Raw genomic sequence first — 24,963 nt, 5'->3', positions numbered from 1 at the left:
TCGTAAGTTGAGGTACCACTGTATAAATATAATATAATATATATTAATTTAATATAAATATAATTATAATTATAATATAAGATTTTATATGTAAATCTATATTTTATCTTAGGCTACATGCATTGAAAGCACATGGCTTTCCCCCAAATAATTATGGGAACTGGAATTTCCCTCTCACAGAGCTACAATTACCAGCACTCTTAACAAACTACAGTTCCCAGGATTATTTGGAGGGACGTTATGTGCTTTAAATGTATGGTGGGTGTGCAGCCCTTCAATGTATGCTGTTCTATATAACTGTATCAGAGAATTTAGAGAAGTGCAAAATCTGAAGGGTAATTCTGTGTATTAGTCTGGGAAGTGAAAATTAGGCCAATTAGGTAAACGGAATGCACACATGCACACACATTCACACACACACCTAGAACCTAAACATGGATGCAGACTTTCCCTCCTGATTTGCTTTTACAGTATTTAGTGATAAGCTCCTTTGTGGGGACCATTTATTCCAGGAAGCAACCAGATAGTGATGGAAACCCTACGTCATGTGATATTTGCATTCAAAGCAAGAAAAAAAACATGTCTTGAGCTGACTACTGCTGAACTGTTGCTGGTAAAATGATAGCTATTAATTTCCTCCATGAATCACTGCACCAAGGACAGTTTTGAAACGAATGCTAAGAAGATGGCTTTTTTTGTACATTAATGCAAATTATCAGTACTAAATGCTTGCTAATAGACGTTAACAGCAAATAATGTTGTTGTGTATTTATTTTAATGGGGGGCGGGCTGGTTTTGTTTCAAGAAGACTAAAGAGGTTATATGATGGCTTGTTATATAGAAGCCTGGAAGGTAAATGTGTCAAAAGCACCACATTAAACAAATATCCAAATGACAATAAAGCCTTTAATTTTCCTCACTACCGTCTCATTTCCTCCATTTTTTTTAAAAAAAATATTTTGCCACTCTTTGAGTTAATTATTGGTTTATGGTAAATGCGTTGCTCTTAAAATACAAGCCAACCTTTTAATGCTCTCTATTTCTTACTGCTGTTGTGTTACTATAATACCAGAGGGACATTATTGTGGCAATATATGTGATAAGTGTGGCCTACACCACAGGAATGGTCCACCCCATAATAAAGCTGTTAGGCTTTAAGGTACTGCAAGACATTATTCTGAATTTAAGGACCAGTTTTCCCATCCCTTTTATTTGTATTAGATTTTGTGAGCTTGTCTCAACTGATGAAAGGTAAGGGACATGGGTGCTAAAATTTGAAGGATGCTCCATGAGGTTGCCTGGTCTAGTACAGAATTGAGCTTGCTCTCATTCACAAATTGTTGATATTCCGCTGTTGTCACCATGATACTGGAGCCACCTTAAGCAGATTTCCATTTGTTATTCATAAAAACAGCCTGCTGAATCAGGCCAGTGGCCCATCTAGTCCTGCATCCTTTTCTCACAATGGCCAGCCAGATGCCTGTGGGATTCAGAACATCAGAGCCCACAATACTTCTTTTATATATATATTATGAAAACCATCCATCTAGCCAAGTGTTGTCTTCTTGAGCTGGAAGGTTGCTCTCCAAGGTCTCGGGCAAAGGACCTTCCCCAGTCCGGCTTCCAGAAATCATTGTATTAAAAACAAATAAAAACCCTGTCATTCGAACAGGTTTCTGATGCACCCAAGCAGAGGAAGTTCTAGTCTCCTTAGGGAGAGGTAGAAAACTTATGTCAAATATTTTTAGACTTTTCCAAACTTCTTTTGCTTTTCCGAGTGCTTCTCAAATACTTTTTTATGTTTCCCTAACAAATTTTTCAAATTGCCTTGTATTTTGCTTTAGATGAAACTTACTACCATATTTAGTCCCAGATTTTATCAACATTATTTCTCAGACTGGACCAGCTAATGCTGGTGAGATTTGTATGACTATACCCAAATTAGCAACTGCATTCGTGTTGACACCAGGTCTGTCAGGTGGTCTCTCCTGAGAAATTTGGCTATTCTATTTGTTTTCCCTTGAAAACAAAGGGGGTTGAGTTGACTACATTCTGAACATTAGAAATGGTTCTGAAGGATTAGCCTTTCCTGAAAATAAGAGGTTTTGCTCTGGTCTTCTGTATCTGCTTCAGAACCCATTTCCAAACATGGTTAGCTAATGATCAAGGATTGACTTTGGTTTGTCTCACTTCTGTGCTTACCCAGCGCTGCTTTGGACTCATTTGTCTTGATATTATTATTATTATTATTATTATTATTATTATTATTTTGTCCTTGTTTGATCTACTTTGTTGTATTTCATCCATGTCTTAGCTTCCCAGAAACTTCCAGGTTCTCCACTTAGTTTTATCTCTCTGTTCATCTGTTCCAAAACTGACCAAGTTCTTGACATACCTTGTTTCTGGTGATGACTCCAGCATGAACCCTTAGTATTCAATTCTGCCAAAATGGGTCCTGTTTGCACTGCCAAGACACTTCTGCAATCATTAGTATCACTTGCCTTAATTACTGTAATCTTGCGTTGTCTGCCCTTCCTACTTTTAAAGGTCGTAAATCTTTCTAAACTAAAGTAACATAGGGGTTGTGAATTTTTTCTCTTACTGTAGCTGAAAATATCTGTCACTTGATGGACAAGTAGAGTTGCTTCCTAACCTCCAATGTTTCCCATTCAGTTCACCCTCAAGGCTTCTTTTTAAAAAACTTATAAAAGTGATAGAATCTTATACTACTGTTTTCTCCAGACTGTCAGGTATTATTTATAAACCTCTTATTAAAGAACCCACAAATTATTCCTCTTGACTGGCTAGCCCAGTCAAAACAGTTAGTGTGAAGAAGAAAAACGCAGTTTTGAAATGAAAAATAAATGGGTTTATTTTATAGGAATTGGAGCTCACATAAAACACAGGATATGTTTTTTTAAAAAATGCCCTCAAGGTACCTCTCTTGGTGCTATCTCTCTGCTTAGGAGGCAACAAGGGCTTCAATTACACAAAGAAATTGGGTTTAAATGATCAAATTTATTGTCAGTTTGCAGGGAGAGGGGCATGACAAAAACATTCATGGAAATCAATTCATATGATCATGAACTGGAAATCAATTGCAATCGAGGTTTAATTAATTTTAAGTCAAATTTCAATCAGGTTGATTAATTGAATGCACCTTAAAAATCACAAATTACCCCAATCGTTCATCCAGTTAATTGTGAACTCTTTCAAGTTTTCATGCAAATGAAATGAATGTACATGCCATAGAAAATAGTGAAAGTTAGGAACTAGTAAGACAGCATGGAACCAGTGGTGAAATTGAATCACGGCTGGAATTCAATCTGGACTCTGCCTCCACGAAGAAAAGGCAGGTGGTTCACACTTTAATAAGTAGGTGTAGGCAAAATAAGTGGTTCTGGCCTCCGGGTAGAGGGATAAGAAAAGGGCAAGAAGTATTTAAAAAGTGAATAGAAGTCTTGCGACAGACAACGCCAAGAACATCTCCATTGACGAGCCAGATAGGAGGAACTTGAAAACTTTTGCCTCTTCCGGGAGCACCAAATTCAAAAGTTTCCAGGAAGCAACAAGTTCCTGCCTCAAGTTGGTGGTCAGTACAAATTTCACCTGGGCCCAGGACGCCAGCAATGGAGATGGGTAAAGCAGGAATGAAGTCATGTCTACAGTACGGGAATTCATGCCTGGGAATTGGCCTAACAGTTCAATTGGTGGTAGGGATTTCCAAGAAAAGTTTGACAGATCCTGTAGTCAAAACCTACAGCTTGCTTCCTATGTGTGACAAGATTCAGACCCAGGAAATTCAGAAGGCACATGCAGCAGCGGCTTAAAGCTTTTTAGCCATATAAGCATGAAGCTGGTCTGTTTAAAAGTTGATCAATTGAAAGAAATCCACCAGTTTGTTTGTTTGTTTGGTTGGTTTTGAGATTGACCATTCTGTCAAGTTCCTGGGTTTTCTATTTTCATTTGAAGAGATCTGAATAATAACATAATAATATTTGGTGTGAACTAAACAGGCAATTTAGTTCATGACATGATTTGGAAAGTGGTCCAGTTTGGCTTTAACGGTTTTCCTGGCTGCTCATTTTGCCTTTTGGTCTGAATCAGAATTGCGCCTGAGGAAAACCACAGCTCTGTTTCTCCTCATTCACTGTTAGGGGATATAAATAAGTCTATGGCTTCTGCCCAGTATACCTGAAGGAGCATCTCCAACACCATTGTTCAGCTCAGACACTGAGGTCCAGCTCCAAGGGCCTTCTGGCGGTTCCCTCCCTGCGAAAAGTGAGGTTACAGGGAACCAGGTAGTGGCACCCACCTTTTAGAATGCCCTCCCATCAGATGTCAAGGAAATAAACAACTATCTGACTTTTAGAAGACATCTGAAGGCAGCCCTGTTTAGGGAAGTTTTTAATGACTGATGTTTTAATTTATTTTTAATATTTTGTTGGAAACCATCCAAAGTGGCTGGGGAAACCCAGCCAGATGGGCGGGGTATAAATATTATTATTATATTATTGTTATTGTTATTGTTGTTGTTGTTGTTGTATTATTATTATGTTGTTGTTGTTGTTGTTGTTGTTGTTGTTGTTGTTATTTTACAATTCCTTTACCTTTTGACTGAATTGGATGAAATTTGCGGGCATTGTAGCCTCCCATCCGCTGTCCTTGAGCAGACAACGCATTTTAAGTTTCAGACAAATATGTGCATGGATTTTTGTGCTGGGCACCTTTTAAATTTTGCTTTGCTTATTTTTCACAGAACCACTTATAAACCACTACATTTTCCCCAGAATTGGATTGAATTTGGCAGTATGCTAGTCCATTCTGAGGGGATAAATACAGTTTCAGAAAGACTGGTGGATGCACAGAATTTCTTGCAAGGACAGCACTGAAGAGTTTGGCTAAAAAATGATTCACACACCTCCCTCCTATACACTGTTTGGTAGGCAATTCATATGAAAATAAGCTGTGCTATAGAAGTGCCCCTAGGCAGTGGAGAAGTTCCTTCCTTCTACATTCCTCTGAGAAGCACTGTGGTCGGAAGTACAGTGGTACCTCTACTTACGAATTTAATGCGTTCCAAACGCACATTTGTAAGTAGAAAAAATTTGTAAGTCGAATCCCATAGGAATGCATTGGGAGAAAAAATTCGTAAGTAGAAAAAAATCCTATCTAAAAATTCGTAAGTAGAAAAAATCCTATCTAAACCGCATCCAAGATGGTGGACGGAGCTCCATTCGTAAGTAGAAACATTCGTAAGTAGAGTTATTCGTAAGTAGAGGTACCACTGTAAGTGCACCCTGCAAAAATAAAATAAAATCTCTGGTTAGAAACTAGAATTGTCGCTCAGAAAACCACAACCCCTCCTCTTTCCCTTGCTCCTTGCCCCTGTCTTTATATGAAGAGTTTGGGGAAATGTGATGATTTTAGGAGCACTAATGTGGCTCCAAGTCTTGGGTTGAGGACTTCTCAGAGGATACCCACATTGCCTTAGGTGAGCCCCCCCAGTCACTCTGAATCGGCCTGAATTAGTTCAATCTACGCTCACATGTGTTTGTTCTGTAAATAGCAGCTTTGGAGAAGCCTGGGCAGCCTCACACACTTTCTCACCATGCTGAGGTCCCAACGAAAAGCACTTGGCTAAATTTCAGAGAAAGCTTCCATTCACAACAATGGCAGATTCCCTTGAAATGCAAACAGCAGCTTCAGAGAAGGGGCTTTTGTCAAGACTCCGGCAGGGTTTGTGTGAGAGAGTTAAGCTTCCTCGCCCTCCAAGGCCCTGAAGATGCACGGGCTTCTATTTACATACCATAAATATGCATGTTAATTGCATTCACACACAAAAATGTCTCATTGTTTCAAGGTGCTTCATAAAAAAACAATTAATTAAAAGTAATAGTAGTAGTAGTAGTAGTAGTATTAACCTACTCACCCTTATATGTTGCATTTCTGTGTCCTTGCTGCTTTGCATTAGGATAATATAATCTACTAACAATCTTAGCCCCAGTACCTTCATTTTTCTTACGTTGCTTACTAGAGTTTGGTGAGGTATAAAATTTGATTAGAGAATTAGCTGCATAAGCATAAAAGTGTGTTTGCAAATGTTCCCTTTGGCATAATCTTTTGCCCATTTTCACTCAGTGATATATCATTGTGAGTGCAATTATCCATTAGGGATCTTGTGCTTCTGTTTCTGGGTTTTTTGTTTTTTGTTTTTGCTTTGTTGTTTTTGTAGGGTCAATTTGAGCGTTGTGCCTAGGGAGGTGGAATGTTTTTGCTTTTAATTTCATTGAACATTGGCGCTTCCTCAGATGTTACCACTTATTGCAAAGGCATAATGGCAATCACCAAGTGTGCAATTGTACAAGGAAAAATAGCATGCGAGCCAAATGTTCCTAAATACGAGCTGCAGAAAATCTAATGGTTTATGAAGAACGCCTAACAACCAGAGACTTGATGGTATTTGTCATTGGCAAGACTCGGTTGTATTTCTACCTCACACATGAACCTGGTTTGTACATCATGGTAAGCCAAATAGAGGAGGTCCTTCTCTAAAAACAGGAGGTCTTGTTTTACTCCTTCCTGGTCTTTTTAACCATAGGACAAATATTGGCTCGAGATCATGTTTAGAGATGAAAGACCATTACAATGGTCCACGGTTTGGATGATACACTAAGCTAACCTTTGGTTTAGCTTCTGTGTCGCACTGTGCTTGCGCGTTCAAGAAGATTGCCTGTTCCTTGTGATCAAATGAAGAGGCCCTTCCTTGTGTTCCCTCTATGGTGTGAGCATAGCTGGTAGGCAGGGCTTTCTTAGTGGTATCACCAGTATTGTGGAGCAGTTTACCCAGCGATGTCGAGATGGTCTCTTCTCTGGCTGCCATCTGTTGACTTGTGAATACTTTTTCATATTGGCAGGCTTTTAACCTGGGAGGCTAGGGATTTTTGCTTGTCCACTTAGTGGATGAAGTTTTTATCTGCTGTGTCTGCCTATTTTATGATTTGCTGTTAATGCTGTTATATTGTCATATGGTGAATCTGGGCTCCTCCGGGTGACCTGTATATTGAGCATTCATCCTGATTTACTTGCACATAGCTAATGTGGAGGTTAGACAATACATTGTCTTTATTGAACATTTATCCTGATTTGTTTGTTCATCCATCCCCCACTTTACAGCGCATATCCTTGCCACTTTTCTAACCACAAAAAACCATTGAGTTCTTTAATCCACTTTATTGTGCCAACCTAAATGGAACCAATCTTTAAATCAGAGCTTTCCAAACCATGTGTCGCGACACATTAGTGTGTCGGCTGCAGTGTGCAGCGCGAATGTACCCCATGCTTCTCCCAGGGCTGGAAAAGGGCTAGTTTTAACCTCTGGTTTGCTAGTAAAACTGAATTACTGTGTCGCGAAATGATGCATGTCTAAAAAATGTATCACCAACATGAAAAGTTTGGAAAGCTCTTCTTGAAATACTTTAAGCCACCCTCAATAGTTTTGCAATAGCATTAATAGGTGGAGTATATCTTAAAATAATATGCATTTATTAAGTAAAATAAATGTTGCAGTTCTGGAGGCTTCACTGCTTTGTTCCTTTGGCCTCTGGGAGTAATAATCTCAAATCATTTTGGTAATCTGAGCTGTATTTCACTGTAAGAATGAGGTCCAAATAATTCTTTCCCTGAAGGTAGGAAGGTTTCCTAGGACCAGAGATGAAGGCATAAGAACTCTAGTTGCTACAGGAAAGTAGCCAATCTGGTCAATGAGGCTAATGCCTCTCTGAGACTTTTTTTTTGGGGGGGGTGCTATATTAATGTCATCCTTCAATGCAAGGAAGTAGCAGAAGTTCAAATTTCAAATCCTGCTGATGACCATGCTGCCGGTCACTGAACTCTATTGGACGTATGAGAATATGGAGCTGTTTATCCTCAAGCAAATCATCTCATTTAGTGTCAGGCTGCAACCCTCTCTGAAACAGTTTTCTCTATCTTTAGCAAAGTTCAATGAAACTAATTATTTATACAGTGTAAATAAAAAAAAGATATTTTCCAGCTGGGCAATGTGCTTTTACTGCTTATCTGTCAAGACCAGCAGTCCTGGAAAGTAAAAGGCCGAAATGTTTCATTTGAGCCGTGCCTCTTTCTTAGTTGCAAACCAGAGTAGTTCTTATCAATTCATTTGTCAGTTGGTGAAATTCCGTGGTTCTGCTATGAATTACACTTACCTAGATCTTACATATCCTTCCTGCTAGTGGCAACTCTCTCTGAAAGATAGCTATGGAAACTAAACAGTTGGCCTTTGGCATGCACCGGATTGCATGAAAAGCACATACTTTCAGATAGAATTTTCCTAGGGGAAAAATAACACTTTACAGGAAGAAATGAGCGCCTTTTTCTTTCTTTCTATTCTCATCTCAAATGGTTGCTTTATAACAATATCTGGATGGAGCAAGATGTTTGAAAAAGCTGAACACTAGTCAACATTGTGTTCCTGTAAACTGCTAAGAGGAAGGTCAGCTTGGTTAAAGAGGAGTTACGAACCCTCCTCACAGTCCGTACCAGAATATAATCTCTTGGTTTTTCAATCCACTATAAAGACAATACTTCTGTTTTTGAATGCCCAGCAGGGCAACTCTGGGAGAGCATAATGATCCCACTAAATGCATTTATAAGGATGTTATTCACAGAGAGAATTACAGTGTGATCTTCTCAGATTCCTTCATACAATAAATACAGATGTGGTTATGCAAGCAATGGATGGTGCATATTGGACTGAACAGTGTTTATTCTTGCATTGTGCAATTTTTTAATAGTTTATTATGATAAGAATCAACATTCACTTCAAAGATGTTGTGTGCAGGGCTCTCTCACAGATAGACAAAGGTTAATACATGCAAATGGCCAGTTGACCAAGGTTAGTGTGGAGGCACTTGGAATATGCAGAGCCCCTCCAAAGCTGCTAAACTTATATCTGTCAAGGAAACAGAAAGTCAGGGTGAGAAAGCAAAAATCTTAAATGAGGACCGAGATTTTCATCTAGAGGTAACAGGTGGGGGTGGGGAGAGAGAGAGCTTTCATCTGTTGTAAGAAAAGTATTTAAGTAGTCAGTAGAAGGGGGAAATGTTTGGAATCAAAGGTTTCTTACATAAAATATGGACCGATATACAGTGGTAAAACACTGAAGATTTAGCCTCCTATCAGATGAAATGTTTTGCTTTATTTCCCCCCAGCAAAACTGGCTCTCTTTCAGCATTGACGGATCATTAGCTATTGGATAAGGAAGCTGAAGCATTTCATTACTTCTGCTCATTGGCCGGTTTATTTACTGCAGAGTGCTCAGATGGAATGACTTGTTCTGTCTGTAGCCAGGTGAAATGAATCTTAACAATATACTTTTCCACATCTTTAAATAACGTGCAAGAGGGGAGACACATTTCATCCCCCTGCCCCATGGATGAAAACAGACCCCATTAGGTAGTTGGACTAAAATAAGGAGTCACTCAGAACACTTCATTTTTAGTTTAACATTTGGGATGGTGAAGCCCAACAATTCTATACATAATCACTCACTCTCTTTTTTAACCCAATGATTTTTCAATTCTTTTAGAATAGGTATGCTGGGCTATAGTTCTCATGTGTACAGTATTACCACTCACCCACCCACCCCCAATAAAAGATTCAGAGTTTATAATGATACAGAGAACCCCCGTGGTTTGTGGAAACACTGGATTAGCATGTGTTGCATGTGTCTCCTTAAAAGTTCTAGTTCTGTGATCAGTGCACATCCTAAAGAGATTATCCCATGTGCTTGCCATGCCACAACCACTTATGGAAGGGTAAACAGAAGTGTATTCAGGAAGCACTGACAGCATGGCAGTGCATGTTTATGGTACCGTGATGAACATGGAAAGTTTCACAAGTTGCATCACTGGAGAATTGGGCAAAGCTATTTTATGAGATAGAGAGCTGTGCATTTTAATTATTTATCCTCTCTCTCTCTCTCTCTATATATATATACATATACATACTTTGTTGTTTAGTCGTGACCCCATGGACCAGAGCACGCCCGGCACTCCTGTCTTCCACTGCCTCCCGCAGTTTGGTCAAACTCTTGTTTGTAGCTTAGAGAACACTGTCCAACCATCTCGCCCTCTGTCGCCCCCTTCTAGTGCCCTCAATCTTTCCCAACATCAGGGTCTTTTCCAGGGAGTCTTATCTTCTCATGAGGTGGCCAAAGTATTGGAGCCTCAGCTTCACAATCTGTCCTTCCAGTGAGCACTCAGGGCTGATTTCCTTCAGAATTGATAGGTTTGATCTTCTTGCAGTCCATGGGACTCTCAAGAGTCTCCTCCAGCACCATAATTCAAAAGCATCAATTCTTCAGCGATCAGCCTTCTTTATGGTCCAGCTCTCACTTCCATACATCACTACTGGGAAAACCATAGCTTTAATTATACAGACCTTTGTATAATTAAGATGCTGTCTAGGTTTGTCATTGCTTTTCTCCCAAGAAGCAGGCGTCTTTTAATTTCGTGACTGCTGTCACCATCTGCAGTGATCAAGGAGCCCAAGAAAGTAAAATCTCTCACTGCCTCCATTTCTTCCCCTTCTATTTGCCAGGAGGTGATGGGACCAGTGGCCATGATCTTGGTTTTTTTTTGATGTTGAGCTTCAGACCATATTTTGTGCTCTCCTCTTTCACCCTCATTAAAAAGGTTCAGAGCAGTTGTCCCTTGCGCATACCTAAAGACATAAATCTATGTTCTTAGCATTTGTTTAGAAAGCACTAAGGTGGGATTTTAGTAGCTGTGTTGATGCACATTTTCAGTCAGGCATATATTCAGGAATTGGGTGCCACTATGGTCACAGGAATTGCTTCTGTCTGTGATTAATTACTCAGTTCATACATTATAATTACTCTTTGTAAGCATGTGTTCATGGATCTAGGGAATATCAGAGGGATAAAAAAGAGTATTGTGTGAATTAGCCATTAGATGGACATTGGCCATTTTTATTTCCTCTTTTACAAGACTCTGATTTTTAGATAAGCCCCCTTGTTTCCCCAGTGAAAAACTAACTGAATAGACTTAGTTTTGATAGATGAAAGACATGCAGTAATTCCAACTATGTTCAAAAACAACTAAGCCATTTCTTTGTTTTGGATGCTCAGAGAGAATTGGTATTTAAAAAAATAAAAGGATACATTTTTGGAGATACAGTAATTACTTTGGTAGCACTTATTTGCAAAGTACAGTGGAACCTCGGTTTATGAACACCTCGGTTTATGAATTTTCGGTTTACAAACTCCGGGGACCCATCTGGAACGGATTAATTCACTTTCCATTACTTTCAATGGGAAAGTTCACTTCAGTTTATGAATGCTTCAGTTTATGAACAGACTTCCAGAACCAATTACACCCATGCTTTGGGTTAAGTACGCTTCAGGTTGAGTACTCCGTGGACCCGTCTGGAACGGATTAATCTACTTTCCATTACTTTCAATGGGAAAGTTCGCTTCAGTTTATGAACCTTCAGTTTAAGTACTCCGCGGACCATCTGGAATGGATTAATTCACTTTCCATTACTTTCAATGGGAAAGTTCGCTTCAGTTTATGAACCTTCAGTTTAAGTACTCTGCAGACCGTCTGGAACAGATTAATCCGCTTTCCATTACTTTCAATGGTAAAGTTCGCTTCAGTTTATGAACGCTTCAGTTTATGAACAGACTTCCGGAACCAATTGTGTTCATAAACCGAGGTACCACTGTACAATGCTGAAGATAAATTAAAAACAATAACTTCCTTATTTGATGTTTCTTTGAAATATCTAAATATGACCTTAAGGTACTGTTAATTAATTTGCAATTATTATCGGACTCATCCTTGGAAGAGATCAGTCATTCCATGGTTATTTTTTTCATAATTATTGCCATAGTTTTGCTAGGCACTACAGAGTGAAGAGGACTATCCTGCCATGACAATTATATTTAAGGTAACACATTCAGTGCTGTATAAATAATGTGGGATAATAGTCCTACTGCTAAAAAGATAAATAATCATAATACAATGCAATGGATAAGGCAGTGATTCTCAAACTTTTTTCTCTGGGCCACACTTTCAGATAAAATTTGCTTGCACTACACCATTTTTAGGTAAGAAATTGGAAAGCACAATTAGGATTGTCCACAATATCACTTGATGTTCTTGTTCTCATTTTGAAAAGATCAATCCATATTCTGCAAATAGGAAAAAAATACTTTGATATAAGAATGTACTATACTACACTGAAATGTTCAAATGTTTCTTTGACTGTCCTTGAATCTTCCTGCCACAGTTGCCATCCTCTCCTGCCACAACGCCACCCTTTGAGAACCACTGGGACAAGGTGTTTTCAAACAGTACCTATAATGTGCTGAATCACAGCATTTGTCAGAACCTTCTCAATGACCATCTCTTATCTCAGCCGTGTTTCATTTGTCTCAAGTGATAAGAGGCACTGCTGCTGTTCCTTGGCATCTTTTCTGTCTGTTCAAAATACTTCCATTCTCAACATACAAATTCTGACGAACACCACCGCCACCTGTGATTCATTTATGACTTTTTAATGACATCCAAAGCAGAGCTAGTCAATGTGGTCAGGTTGTTCCAGACCGCTAGCTGTGCTGTTTGGCGCCGATCGTAATTGAAACCCACCAGCATCTGAAGGGGGGGACCGCATTCACTCCTCCCATGTTGGGCCATGTTTCCCTGACAATTGGTTATGCTGACCGAGACTGATGGGAATTGTATTTGCCGGGATGCAGATGGCTGTTCTTAATTTCCAGAACCTCACATCCTTGAGATTATTTCCTATTAACATATCTAATTGTTGCCATGACAGTGATATGGGTCTGAATGATGATATTACTTGATTGAACTTTTGGCAGTAACTTCTTTGGTATTCTTTCTGACAGCTATTCTAGGCAACAAACTCTGATTATATTCACTTACTGTCCTCCGTGGTGAGCTCTGAAGGGAGAGGCATGCTACCTCAAAGAATGTGTTTTTTTGTTTTTAATTCTCTTTGAATTAAAGTTGAAAGTCGGCACATGCTCAGTATCAGAGGTAGAGGGACAGATTTACCGTATTTTTCCCATCTATAAGACACCCCTATGTATAAGATGCCCCCTATTTTGGGGGACTCAGATTTAAGAAAATGGGGGGAGATGGCCAGAGTATAAGACACTCCCTAATTTTTGACATTATTTTTTTATGGGAAAAACTAGTCTTATACATGGAAAAATACAGTAGTTTGCCAATCACAAGAATATAGGAAACTGCCTTATAGACTATATGTTTATCTAGCCCTAGATTGTCTCCTCTGAGTTTGAGAATGGTTCTCCAGGGTCTCGAGCAGCTAGGGATTCTTCCCATGCCATTACCTGCTTACCTAATCCTCTTTGAAATGTTAGGGATTGAACGTGGGACCTTCTACAAGCAAAGCATGTGTTCTACCACTGAGATGGCTCCCTCGTTTTACAGGTCTTTGTTTGACATGTGAAAATACTTATATCCTGCTTTTCTGTTGTATGTAGCAAATGGGAGCATCTAAGGTGGCTTACAATCAGTATGAAATTATGTATTTATATCTATATCTATCTATATGCTTTGTCGCTATAGGTTCAGTGCAGTGGAGTGGCCTCAATCTAACCTTGAGCAATGACATGGTGCTTCCTTAAATGCAATGGAGGGTAGTCTATCAGGGAGATGCCTGCCTCTTTACAACCAACCAACCCTTGCGCTTGCCATGGCTGTCAACTTCCTCCTCCTTAGTTTTGCCCTCGCAGAACTCAGCAGAGAGGAAGACAGTGACATCACTAGAATTAGTTGACCACTTGTCATTGGCTTTGTGTGGTGGCGGGACAGCGATGAGTGGTCAGAGGGAGGTGTCAGAAGACGAAGACGTAACAGGGTTTAGTGAGCAGGAAAAGCCTGTGACTAGAGAGAAGTCAAAAATCAGAGGCAGAAGCTGAAGCAAGTGAGTGGGAGGAGGGAGGCCAAGAGGCAGGGATAAGTCAGGCTGGTGAAGAAGCCAGGGTATCTCCCTCACTTGCTGCTACAAGCTCCCACCCACCCGCCTCCCAGGACCATGAGAGGTATGAAGAGGGCAGAACAAAAACAGGTACACCGGCGTAGTCTCAGATTGCTTGGGAAGGACCTGAGAGAGAGAGGGAGACTTAGCTGTGTGAAGGCAGGGATCTTCAGTCTCCGCAACTGCCTCAAAGACCTACTGAGAGGAGTTGCTATGCCCTTTAGGCCTGGCACTCCTGAACAGATCTTGGTTCTTCTAATAAATTATTCCATGTGATTTATTGCTGACCCGCTCCCATGTCGGCCTGCAATAAAGGCTTGGGCTGAGGAAGTTGCTTCACAGCTCCCATTAAATACACCATGATCGCTTAGGAGGACACTCTGTCTCCTGTAATGCTACTGATGGTTTTTCTTTCTCTTTTCCTTTGCCAATAATGGTCTTTCTTGTTTTCAGCATTCCTATGCACCAGCTCCCCACCCCATGGCTCCTCCCAGCCCCAGCACTAATAGTAGCAACAACAACAGCAGCAACAGCAGCAGCGGCGGCGAGCAGTTGAGTAAAACCAACCTGTACATCCGAGGCCTTCCACCCGGCACCACCGACCAGGACCTTATCAAGCTGTGCCAGCCGTAAGTATAGTGATTTGTTACCCTTCCAGCGGCTAAGGCATGTGTCTGAGTTTCACGCCTACAAGGACAAATTGTCCCAAGCAGCTTCTAACCTCGCAGAGGCAGGTTTATTTATTTGCAAATGAAGTAATTAGGTGCAAGGTATAGCTGACAGTGGCAGCACCCGATAAAGGATAACTTGCATCTTTTTAGCTCAAGTGTGATAAAAATCTTCCTGACAACCTGAGCTGGGAAGAAGCATAATTTGACCGGCAGAGTCTTTGGAGAGTATGAAGGAGAGACGGCTGCTTGATCTCAGGTGGGGGGGTGCATTAGTGGTTGCTAGGGAAACTTGCCGGGGTCGAAAAAGAGAAGGTATGGTAGGCAGGCAACAGACAGAAGTCCCCGCACTGCTATTGCAGTAGCAACTTTTTAGGATATATGGAATGGCCCCTTGAAAATCTTAACGCTGCCAGATTAGTGCATTGGATCAAAATTAAGTTCTTTTGAACAAGGGCTACCATAAATCTCCTTAATTGGAACGAAACGCGGGGACTGAAATATATCGGTGTCTTATTTCTGCATACCTCTCTGTAACTGAACGTTATAGCAGAGAACATTGAATGACAGTATTCATGCAACCAAACAAAGGAGAATTTTTCAAGAGAAATTATGGGGGGACCGGTGGCAGCTCACTGAGATTTGTGCTTGCTGATCCCTGCTGCAAACCTCCTCCGCCGCTACCCGCTTTTCCAGAAGAAAGCAAGTCTTAAATCTACTTCACATGGCATTGCGACATCGGTGTTTGAATGGTGTGTGTTGTGGAGAAGCTTGTGAAGTGTGAAGGGGAGATGCCTGTCTCTGAACACATAGTGAGCATATTCCCGGCAGCCAATACTTTCCTTAGCACATACGTCTCCACTCCGGCATGATCTCCCCTTCAAATGGACAATAATGATAAAATGGCTGCATTCATACTGCCAAACATCTCCTATTCCTCCTGGAATGGGGAGTAAAGGTAAAAAAAGGTAAGGTAAAGGTCCCCTGGACGGTTAAGTTGCAGCACTCATCTCGCTTTCAGGCTGAGGGAGCCAGCGTTTCTGGGTCATGTGGCCAGCATGACTAAGTCACTTCTAGCGCAACGGGACATTGTGACGAAAACTGGAGCGCTCAGAAAAGCCGTTTACCTTCCTGCTAAAGTGGTACCTATTTATCTGCTTGCACTGGTGTGCTTTCGAACTGCTAGGTTGGCAGGAGCTGGGACAGAGCAACGGGAGCTCACCCCATCGTGACCTTCTGATTGGCAAGCCCAAGAGGCTCAGTGGTTTAGACCACAGCGCCAACCGCACCCCCTGAATGGGAAGTAGCTAAGCGTTGAAGTCTTGTGATGGACTAATGTATGTGCCTTACTTCTGGATATAATTGCACTGGGTGGTGCGCAACTGCATTTTACTCAAGAGTAGACCTGTTGAAGTTAATGGATCTAACTTAGTCATGTTCATTAATCTCAGCAGATCTGCTTTAGTTCCCTAGCCCATGTCAACTTTTATATTTTAAACAGAAGGCCATAATCGCTCCATTATAGCTATCAAGTGGCACTTTTTGCATCTCCTCACGCCTACTCTTTCTGTTAACAGCGCACAATTCTGCCTTGGCTCTGCAACATTTCTGCAAAGTTCACATTTGTGTCACCCCCTCCTTTACATTGATCTTCTGTTGCTTTGATTTTCGGCTCCTTTCGGGCCTGTCAGCAATTTCGGTGGTGGGCGGGAGATGCTGGAGGCAGTAGTGGGCTCTTGCTGGTAGTGAATATTTTGATTGGCTAAGCATAGGAAATGGGCAGAAGCCTCTCTATCGGTGGAAATGCCTTAATAATGACTGGGGGGGGGCACACACTAATTCCAGCAGTGACTTAGCAAGCACTAGGAAAGCAACATGGAAGGGATGCAACAGCAGTTCTCCTCTGTTGTATTTCCGCTATTCAGAGGTGTCCTAGTATCCAGAGCAGGCATAGGCAGACTCGGCCCTCCAGATGTTTTGGGACTACAACTCCCATCATCCACTGGTCCTGTTAGCTGAGGATGATGGGAGTTGTAGTCCCAAAACATCTGGAGAGCCGAGTTTGCCTATGCCTGATGTAGAGCCATAGGAGGAGCTTCCATAGCTGGAGCAACGGGTATGTGATGTATGGAACCATTCAGTAAGGAAGCATTGCTGAATCTTTCAAATATCACTTCCTGATTGTTGGGTCTAAAGCTGTGAGTCTGCAGCTAGCAGGGATCTATAGACATGTTTTGTTGTCTGTGCTTGTTGTTTTGTTCCTGTTCATGTTGCATCCTTTTGAGCTTCAAATAAAGTTATTTGAGTTTGTATGCTGCTTTTGGCTTGAAGCCTACACTTAACAGTGTGGAACATTTAGCAAGAACTTTGAGCAGATGGTTGGGTTAGAGCAGCTTGGCAGGGGAAATGAAACTTACTTATTTTCATTTTCACTTTATTTATTAAATTTGCATCCTGCCCTTCCTCACAAAGGAGCCCAGGACACTGTGTGTGTGTGTGTGTGTGTGTGTGTGTGTGTGTGTGTGTGTGTGTGTGTACTATGTCTAGTTCTAGGTGCCACAATTTAGGAAGGATATTGACAAGCTGGGACGTTTGCAGAGGAGGCCAACCAAAATGATAAAGGATAAGGAAATCAAGCCTTATGAGGAATGGTTGAAGCAAAGCAAACATGTTTATTCGGCTGTACGCCCATCATAAAACACAACACAACAAAACAAATAGAATAAAAACCGCAGACTCGTACAAACCACAGATAATATAACACAATTCACAGCTCACAAGGACAAATATTAACAATTCAAAAAACATATCTTGAAGGTTTAAGATTAAGATTAAAAATTTAGGCACCTAACTAAAATCAATACCTGATGTCATTAACAAAAAAAAAAATTCTTATAACTATCAATAATCAGCTAACATTCCATTCCGTCTCTTGTACGAGAGGACGGCTGTTAGGAATTTAGCAACCTGTAGAGTGATATAAGGGTCCACATCTTGAAGAACCCAGGCTAGCTGAAGGTCAACTGGATTGTCAGCCATAGGCTGGATTATGGAGTTTAATATACTAGCACGAACTGTACATAGGGCAGATAAACATGACATGGTGTAAAGATTCAGTTGATTTCATTTCGCAAGCACACATTGAAGAGACTTGGCCCTTAGTAAATCTATGTCTCAGCACGTTAGTTGGAAAAACATTGAGCCTAGCTTTAAGGAAGGCATATCGATGAGACGCGGCCGTAAGCGTTGTTAAGTAGGATGGAGTACGGTAAATAGGGGTTATGCCGATATTTAACGGTGAGCAGACTCCCCCGCCAGCTAGACAATTTTGGTATAGCTCCGCATCATCCAACCTTTTGGTTTATACACCTTTTTGCTGCATTTAAATCCAGTTTGAGCAATTCAGAGGGAGAGATCTCATAGGACAACAATTTGGCATGGATTTTTCCGGTCCACAAATTTGTGAAGTCATCCCGCCACATGCATTGAATAAGATAGTGGTTCGGGAGTTTATGCCATAGGGATATCCAGTAAATCAAAACTCGCCTCCATAAGACTAACTCAACTGAAGGGATCTTCATTTCTAAACGAATAGCAGCATTACTTACGCATGTTGGTAATTTTAAGAGTCGACGTAAGAATTGGCTTTGAAGCGACTCTAAAGGTGAGAGATTTGCAAAAGCAGCCCATAAAGGGGCAGCATAGGCCATTGTAGCCAACACTTTAATGCTATACACTTTCAAGGCCGCAGGGATGAATAGGGCCCCCTCAGAAAAGAAAAAACGGAGGAGGGAGTGTGATAGGGCTTTTGTCTTGTTTTGAAGGTATTCAACATGCGCTTTCCACCCTAAATTATACTGAAAATAAATTCCTAGGTTCCGGTTTCCGCCTGCAGGAATGGCGGACCTGTTTTCCATCTCTCTGACCTTCGTAAGGAATTTGGCGGTTGCTAGGGGAGTAAATGGCAACCCCCTACCCTCTCCGGGGGTTACGGAGAGGGGCCGCTGGCCCGCGATGCCCCCAGACCCACTCCGACTGTTTTTGGAGTGGGGGGAGCTTGGGCTGAGCACTTACGACGGCCAGGACTCCCGGACGCTAATCTGCATGGCGGGGATTTCCATGGTTAAAGAAGATAATTAGGCTTAAATTTATGGACATACTTCAGAAGGAGGGGAAGAAGTGCTGTTTACTGCTGAGAATTTTATGCTGCTGAGTGAGAGGAGTCAAAGAATGTACGGCATCTGGAAGAAGGATTGATGGGGACGGAGCGATAAGGGAAGCAAGTTTTTATTTTTTCTTCATATTGTTGCCTCGTACCTTCCCGGACGCGATGTCCTGGCTTGTTTGGAGTGAAAGAGAAGCAAAAGACTGTGTGAGTTGAACTTTATAGCTGTTGTTACTGAGCATATTTCTTAAAGATGTGAAGTTGCCGATGAGAAAAGCCCCCCCCTAGTCAGACGGAAGGAGTTCTGGACGCGTTCGGAGGATTTATGAGCTGTGACGCACTTTAAATTGGAGCAGCGACCTGAAGCTAAGTTCAGCTATAGGGCAAGGAGATCCATTAATTTACCAAGAGTTCATGGTTGGATGTTTGGGTCTCCTGCCTGAAAAAGCTGTAAATTCTATAAAGATAAATAAATCGTAAATCTTCATGGCTATGAGAGAAAATGAAAGTGATTTGAGCCTTTTAAGATGGCGCTGCTACTTCGTCGCAACAGGGAGCTCCACTAAGAAGATTTATGGGGAGGCTGGACTGATTAACTCACACAGGAGAAAGAACATCTGTGAAACTCTGATATTTATCTCAGCAGCTGGAACAATCGGATGAAAGTGGAAAACATCTATGTGACTGTAAGGGGAAGATTTGGAATATTATGAGCTTGGAGGACGATTTGAACTTTAGAAATAAGACGGCAGTGGACGGTTGCGAGGAATTCCCAATTTCTTGAAGCATGGGAACCCAAAAATAAATTATTTAGATGATTTGGCATAACATTCGGTTTGATTGATATATATATGTGTATAATTTGAAATATTGAATGTGATATAATTGGTTTTAATTGGAAAATTAATAAAAATATTTAAAAAAAAAAAGAAAGAAAATAAATTCCTAAATATTTAAATTTATGTACTTGTTCGATTTTCGTACCCTCCAGTTTCCATGAATAAAGTTTACGACTCCTTGAAAATATCATTACTTTGGACTTGGTGTGGTTGATAGACAGATGATTAAGAGAGCAATAAGTTGCAAAAATCTTTAGTGCCCTCCTTAAACCCACTCTGGAGTAAGAGAGTAACACCGCATCATCTGCATAGAGAAGTAATGGACAGCGATAATCAGCTATTCGAGGGGCATGGATAAATTTTTGTGAGTCGGCTAATGGGTTCCTCATATCACTGATAAATAAGTTAAAAAGAAGTGGCGCTAAGATACAGCCCTGGCGTACTCCCTTATTTACTGGCACTGGGTTTGTTAGGTTGCCAACAGGGGTTAATCTCACCCTGGCCACAGACCCGGCATGAAGTTGGGAGATAAGCCACAGAAGTCTTCTATCTATACCCCAACGGGCAAGTTTATCCCATAGTAATTTCCTCGGGATACTATCAAATGCAGCTTTCAAATCTATGAAAGCTGCGCAAAGTTGGCCCCGTCGAGGTGACGAGTATTTCCGGGCTAAGTGATAAAGAATAATTGCCTGATCTGTTGTGGAACGGTTTAATCTAAATCCAGCTTGCTCATGCTTAATCAGGTCAGCCTCAACCGACCACTTCATCAACCTTGCGAGCAAAAAACGGGCATATATTTTCCCAATGGATGATAGCAGACTAATATTCCGGTAGTTCCCTGGGTCACCGGGGGGGCCTTTTTTATAGATAGGAATTATAATGGCCTCCTTCCATGTTTCTGGTATTGAGCCCGTGGCATTTATGGCGTCGAAGGTTTTAGCTAAAATCCCTGCCCACCATGCAGAGTGTAGCTTTATAGCCTCAACAGGGACCAAATCCGACCCGGGAGCCCTACCAGTTTTCAGCTCAGCTATCAATTCTAAGATTTCAGCAGGGTCGGTGTTGGGCCAGACAGGAAGGGGATTAGAGGAAGGTCTCCAGTGAGTGGTCGGAGCTTCTGCCACTGAGAAATATTTTATCAGGAACTGCTCCCACGTAGGGGCCGGGATGGTTGAAGGAATTGGGTTTGTTTAGCCTGGCAAAGACCAGACTGAGAGAAGATATGATAGCAATCTTCAGATATCTAAAGGGCTGTCACATGGAAGATGGAGCAAGCTTGATTTCTTCTGCTCCAGAGGCTAGGACCCAAACCAATGGATTCAAGTTGCATGAAAGGAAATTCTGATGAAACACCAGGAATAATTTTCTGACTGTAAGAGCTGTTTGGCAGTGGATGGACTCCCTTTGGAGGTGGTGGCCTCTCTTGCTTAGAGACTTTTAAGCAGAGGATGGATGTAGGGTTGCCATATGTTCTCTTTTTCCAGGACACGTCCTCTTTTTAATGGATAGTCGTCATAGTGATCCATATTTAAAAGTAGAAGTTGGAAAATGTGTCCTCTTTTTTGCTTTTCAAAATAAGGCAGCCCTATATGGCCATCTGTCTTGGATGCTCTAGTTGAGATTCCTACATTGTAGGGGGTTGGACTTAGATGACCCTCAGAGTCCCTTCCAATTGTACAATTCTATGCTGGCGAACTGGGCACGCTCCCTTAAATCTGCCTCTGGAAGGAATATGCACCCATGCCCTATTGAATAATGAAGCTTGAAGGGGTTGGCTTTTTCTGCAACAAAGCCCTGCCACTTTGTTCACCTTGCAGTGTCCTCTCACTTGAGTGCCCCACATTTCCTAAATGATCACCAAACATTTCTGCAAATCCAGCCATCTAATCTCTGCCACAGGGGCCTTGCTTCATTCTGAATGGAGACGTCAATTTGCATGTTTTCTTCATATTTATAAATTTGATAGGCAGCTTGCCATCTTGTTAAGAACAGAAAAATAAGTAGAGCCTGGCCAATAAAACCTGATGGTTTTATTTCTTACCTGAATACAAAATAGGTTGCCGCTTGAAACATGGTCGAATGTATAGCGCAGAATGGCCAAAGATGCCAGTTAGCCATTAAATATCTTATCTGCTTACATATTTGTTTTATTTTACCGTCACTGTTTATATGCCACCCAGTAAGTCTCTGGGCAGCTTATAATGAAAGTTTAAAGCAGTTGTATTAAAAAATAAAAGCATGAAATCTAATACAGCATGAAACCAGTGGCCATAAAACAAAGCTCACAGTAGCACCACAGATTCATAGGTCTTAAAACCCCAGATATATCCACTAAAATATAATTACCTGAAACTTTTTAGGGGAGAAGGGAGAGTGCTAACAGATTCCTGCTATTGCACTTCTTGTTAGAAAAACTGTTATGCACAAGAACTTGGGTACCCAAAGTATCTAATATACCGTATGCCTGTACTTCGAAAATCAATTTTAAAAAAGAAGGAAATGATTGAAAAATCTTTGATTGCTTATTACATTTACATCATGCCTTTCTTCCAAGTAGTTCTAGACCAGGCACCCCCAAACTTCGGCCCTCCAGATGTTTTGGACTACAATTCTCATCTTCCCCGGCCACTGGTCCTGTTAGCTAGGGATCATGGGAGTTGTAGGCCAAAACATCTGGAGGGCCGCAGTGTGGGGATGCCTGTTCTAGACCAATGTACACAATTCTCCCTTCCCCTAATTTTATCCTGCTTCCTTCTGTGGTACAGTAAGCTGAGAGATAGTAACTGGCCCAGCATTACCCAATGACCTTCATGGCTGAGTGTGGTATTCAATTCTGGGTGTTACTGTAGTTAATACAGTACAGTTGTGTGGGCAGTTAGGGTTGTGTGGACAGTTCCCCCAATCAGGGTCCTGAATCGAAGGGGCACACAACAACAACAACAACAACAACAACAACAACAACAACAACAAATATATTTATAAGGGGCGCGGGTGGCACTGTGGTCTAAACCACAGAGCCTATGGCTTGCTGATCAGAAGGTCGGCGGTTCGAATCCTCGTGATGGGGTGAGGTCCCATTGCTCTGTCCCAGCTCCTGCCAACCTAGCAGTTCAAAAGCACATCAAAAAGTGCAAGTAGATAAATAGGTACCGCTCCGGTGGGAAGGTAAACGCCATTTTCGTGTGCTGCTCTGGTTCGCCAGATGTGGCTTAGTCATACTGGCCACATGACCCGGGAAAACTGCCTGCAGACAAACCCCAGCTCCCTCAGCCTATAGAGGAAAATGAGCGCCGCAACCCCAGAGTCGTTCGCGGCTGGACTAATGGTCAGGGGTACCTTTACCTTAAGCTTTTTTACTTAGAAGATCCATTAAAAAGCAAGTGTACCAAAAGGAATTATAGTGAAAATAAGAAAAATTTGAAGGGGGAGAGCCAAAAATTGTTCTCGCTCAGAGCACCATATTACCAAAGTCCAGGCCTGCCCCATACTGTAGCCACTGTGCCATGCCACTGCCAAACTTAAACCGTCCACAGGTTTGGCCAACCTTTGGCTGGGGTTTGGGTGAAATCACTTCTCCCCTTTCACATTTTGTGGGCATCTGATTTTTCAGGGTGCGAAACTCTCCAAAGCTCCTTACAGTTTCATTTGTGTGGCAGCAGCCATTCTTGGTTTTTCTTTCTTTCTATGAATACCTTATCTGGAGAGGGGAGTTTTGAGGGGAAATGGTGGCTGCTAGTTGATTGGAGCAATGCGGAGTTTCAGTAGGTTTTACTGCTGAATATTGCTTGCCTCCACGCTTCCAAATCACCAAAATATGACCGCCCTGGTTTGCCAGTGGGACTGCTTTTTTAGCTTAGCCCCATTTTGTGGCAGACTGAACTGTGTAAGCAAGAGTTCATGGACCTAGGAGTTGGGGAGATGATCTGTGGAGGATCATACAATAAACTTTCAGCATATAAACAATATTCTTTGGTCTCTCCCAGATCTGCAGTTCTCTGATATGCTCCCAACACCATGGTTTCATTTGTATTTTCACTTGTGACAGTCACAGAGAATTTCAGAAAAGATTACATGGTCTAATCCACAACAGGTGTAAAAACACAACTAGGGGTAGTCTAATTTATACCAGCTGGCATTTTTACATTCAAGAGTCCAAAAAAACCCCAAAACACCCCACATTTTTTCATTTATTTGCTCGTTACCTTAGCCATATCTCACAAGGGTAATGCCTAATAGCACAGGACTGCTGTGGTTGTCTAGGGTAGCTTGTCGTCTATGGGACATATGGCACAACAAACTTTATCATAGAATTGTAGAATTGTAGAGTTGGAAGGGACCGGAGGGGGGGGGGTCAACTAGCCCAACTCTGTGCAATACTGGAATATGAGAATCCTTAAGACAGCCACTTTAGTCATTTTCTGTGCCATCCAGTCATAAATGTGTTGTTGTTGTTGTTTAGTCATTTAGTTGTGTCTGACTCTTCGTGACCCCATGGACCAGAGCACGCCAGGCACCCTTTGTCTTCCACTGCCTCCCGCAGTTTGGTCAAACTCATGTTAGTAGCTTCAAGAACACTGTCCAACCATCTTGTCCTTCTCCTTGTGCCCTCAATCTTTCCCAACATCAGGGTCTTTTCCAAGGAGTCTTCTCTTCTCATGAGGTGGCCAAGGTATTGGAGCCTCAGCTTCAGGATCTGTCCTTCCGGTGAGCACTCAGGGCTGATTTCCTTCAGAATGGATAGGTTTGATCTTCTTGCAGTCCATGGGACTCTCAAGAGTCTCCTCCAGCACCATAATTCAAACGTGTACTCAGAACTAAGTCTTTAATGGGATTTGCTCCCAGGAAGTGTGCATAAAACCATAGAATCGTAGAGTTGGAAGGGGCTATGAGGGTCATTTAGTCCAACCCCCTGCTATGCAGACATCTTTCACTCATCGTGAGGCTCAAACTCATGACCCTGGGATTGTCTCAGTCTCTACCATCTGAGCTATCCACAGCCTTAATGCATATCCACAGGGTAAATAGACCCTTGGAGTTTTGCATGCTTTGTGGCACAAGATTCACTCCCTCTAATAGCAAACTTAGACAGTGAGTGTGGGTGGGTAGCAAGTATCCCTCTTTTTGCCATTATGCTCTGAAGGTTATACAGACTTTGAGAGCATTACAACCCCATCATTAAGCCCAGCAAATATAAAGGGAAATGATATGAGACTGGAGT

General features: G+C 41.6%; 1 protein-coding gene across 5 annotated transcripts in view; it reads left to right on the top strand.

Annotated features, from left to right (window-relative positions):
* RBMS3 (RNA binding motif single stranded interacting protein 3) overlaps window positions 1–24,963 on the top strand; it is a 755,586-nt gene that overhangs the window by 374,645 nt on the left and 355,978 nt on the right. For all 5 annotated transcript variants that reach the window (XM_035130054.3, XM_088653927.1, XM_035130057.3 and 2 more), the window contains one exon: window positions 14,524–14,699. In XM_035130054.3, coding sequence (XP_034985945.3) covers window positions 14,524–14,699 — 176 coding nt within the window. The remainder of the gene's footprint in view (window positions 1–14,523; window positions 14,700–24,963) is intronic.

This window comes from Zootoca vivipara, chromosome 11 (genome assembly GCF_965207765.1).
Source record: "Zootoca vivipara chromosome 11, rZooViv2.hap1.1, whole genome shotgun sequence".
Lineage (NCBI taxonomy): Eukaryota > Metazoa > Chordata > Lepidosauria > Squamata > Lacertidae > Zootoca > Zootoca vivipara.
Note: the sequence above shows the minus strand (reverse complement) of the source record. Positions and strands in the feature narration are given on the sequence as shown.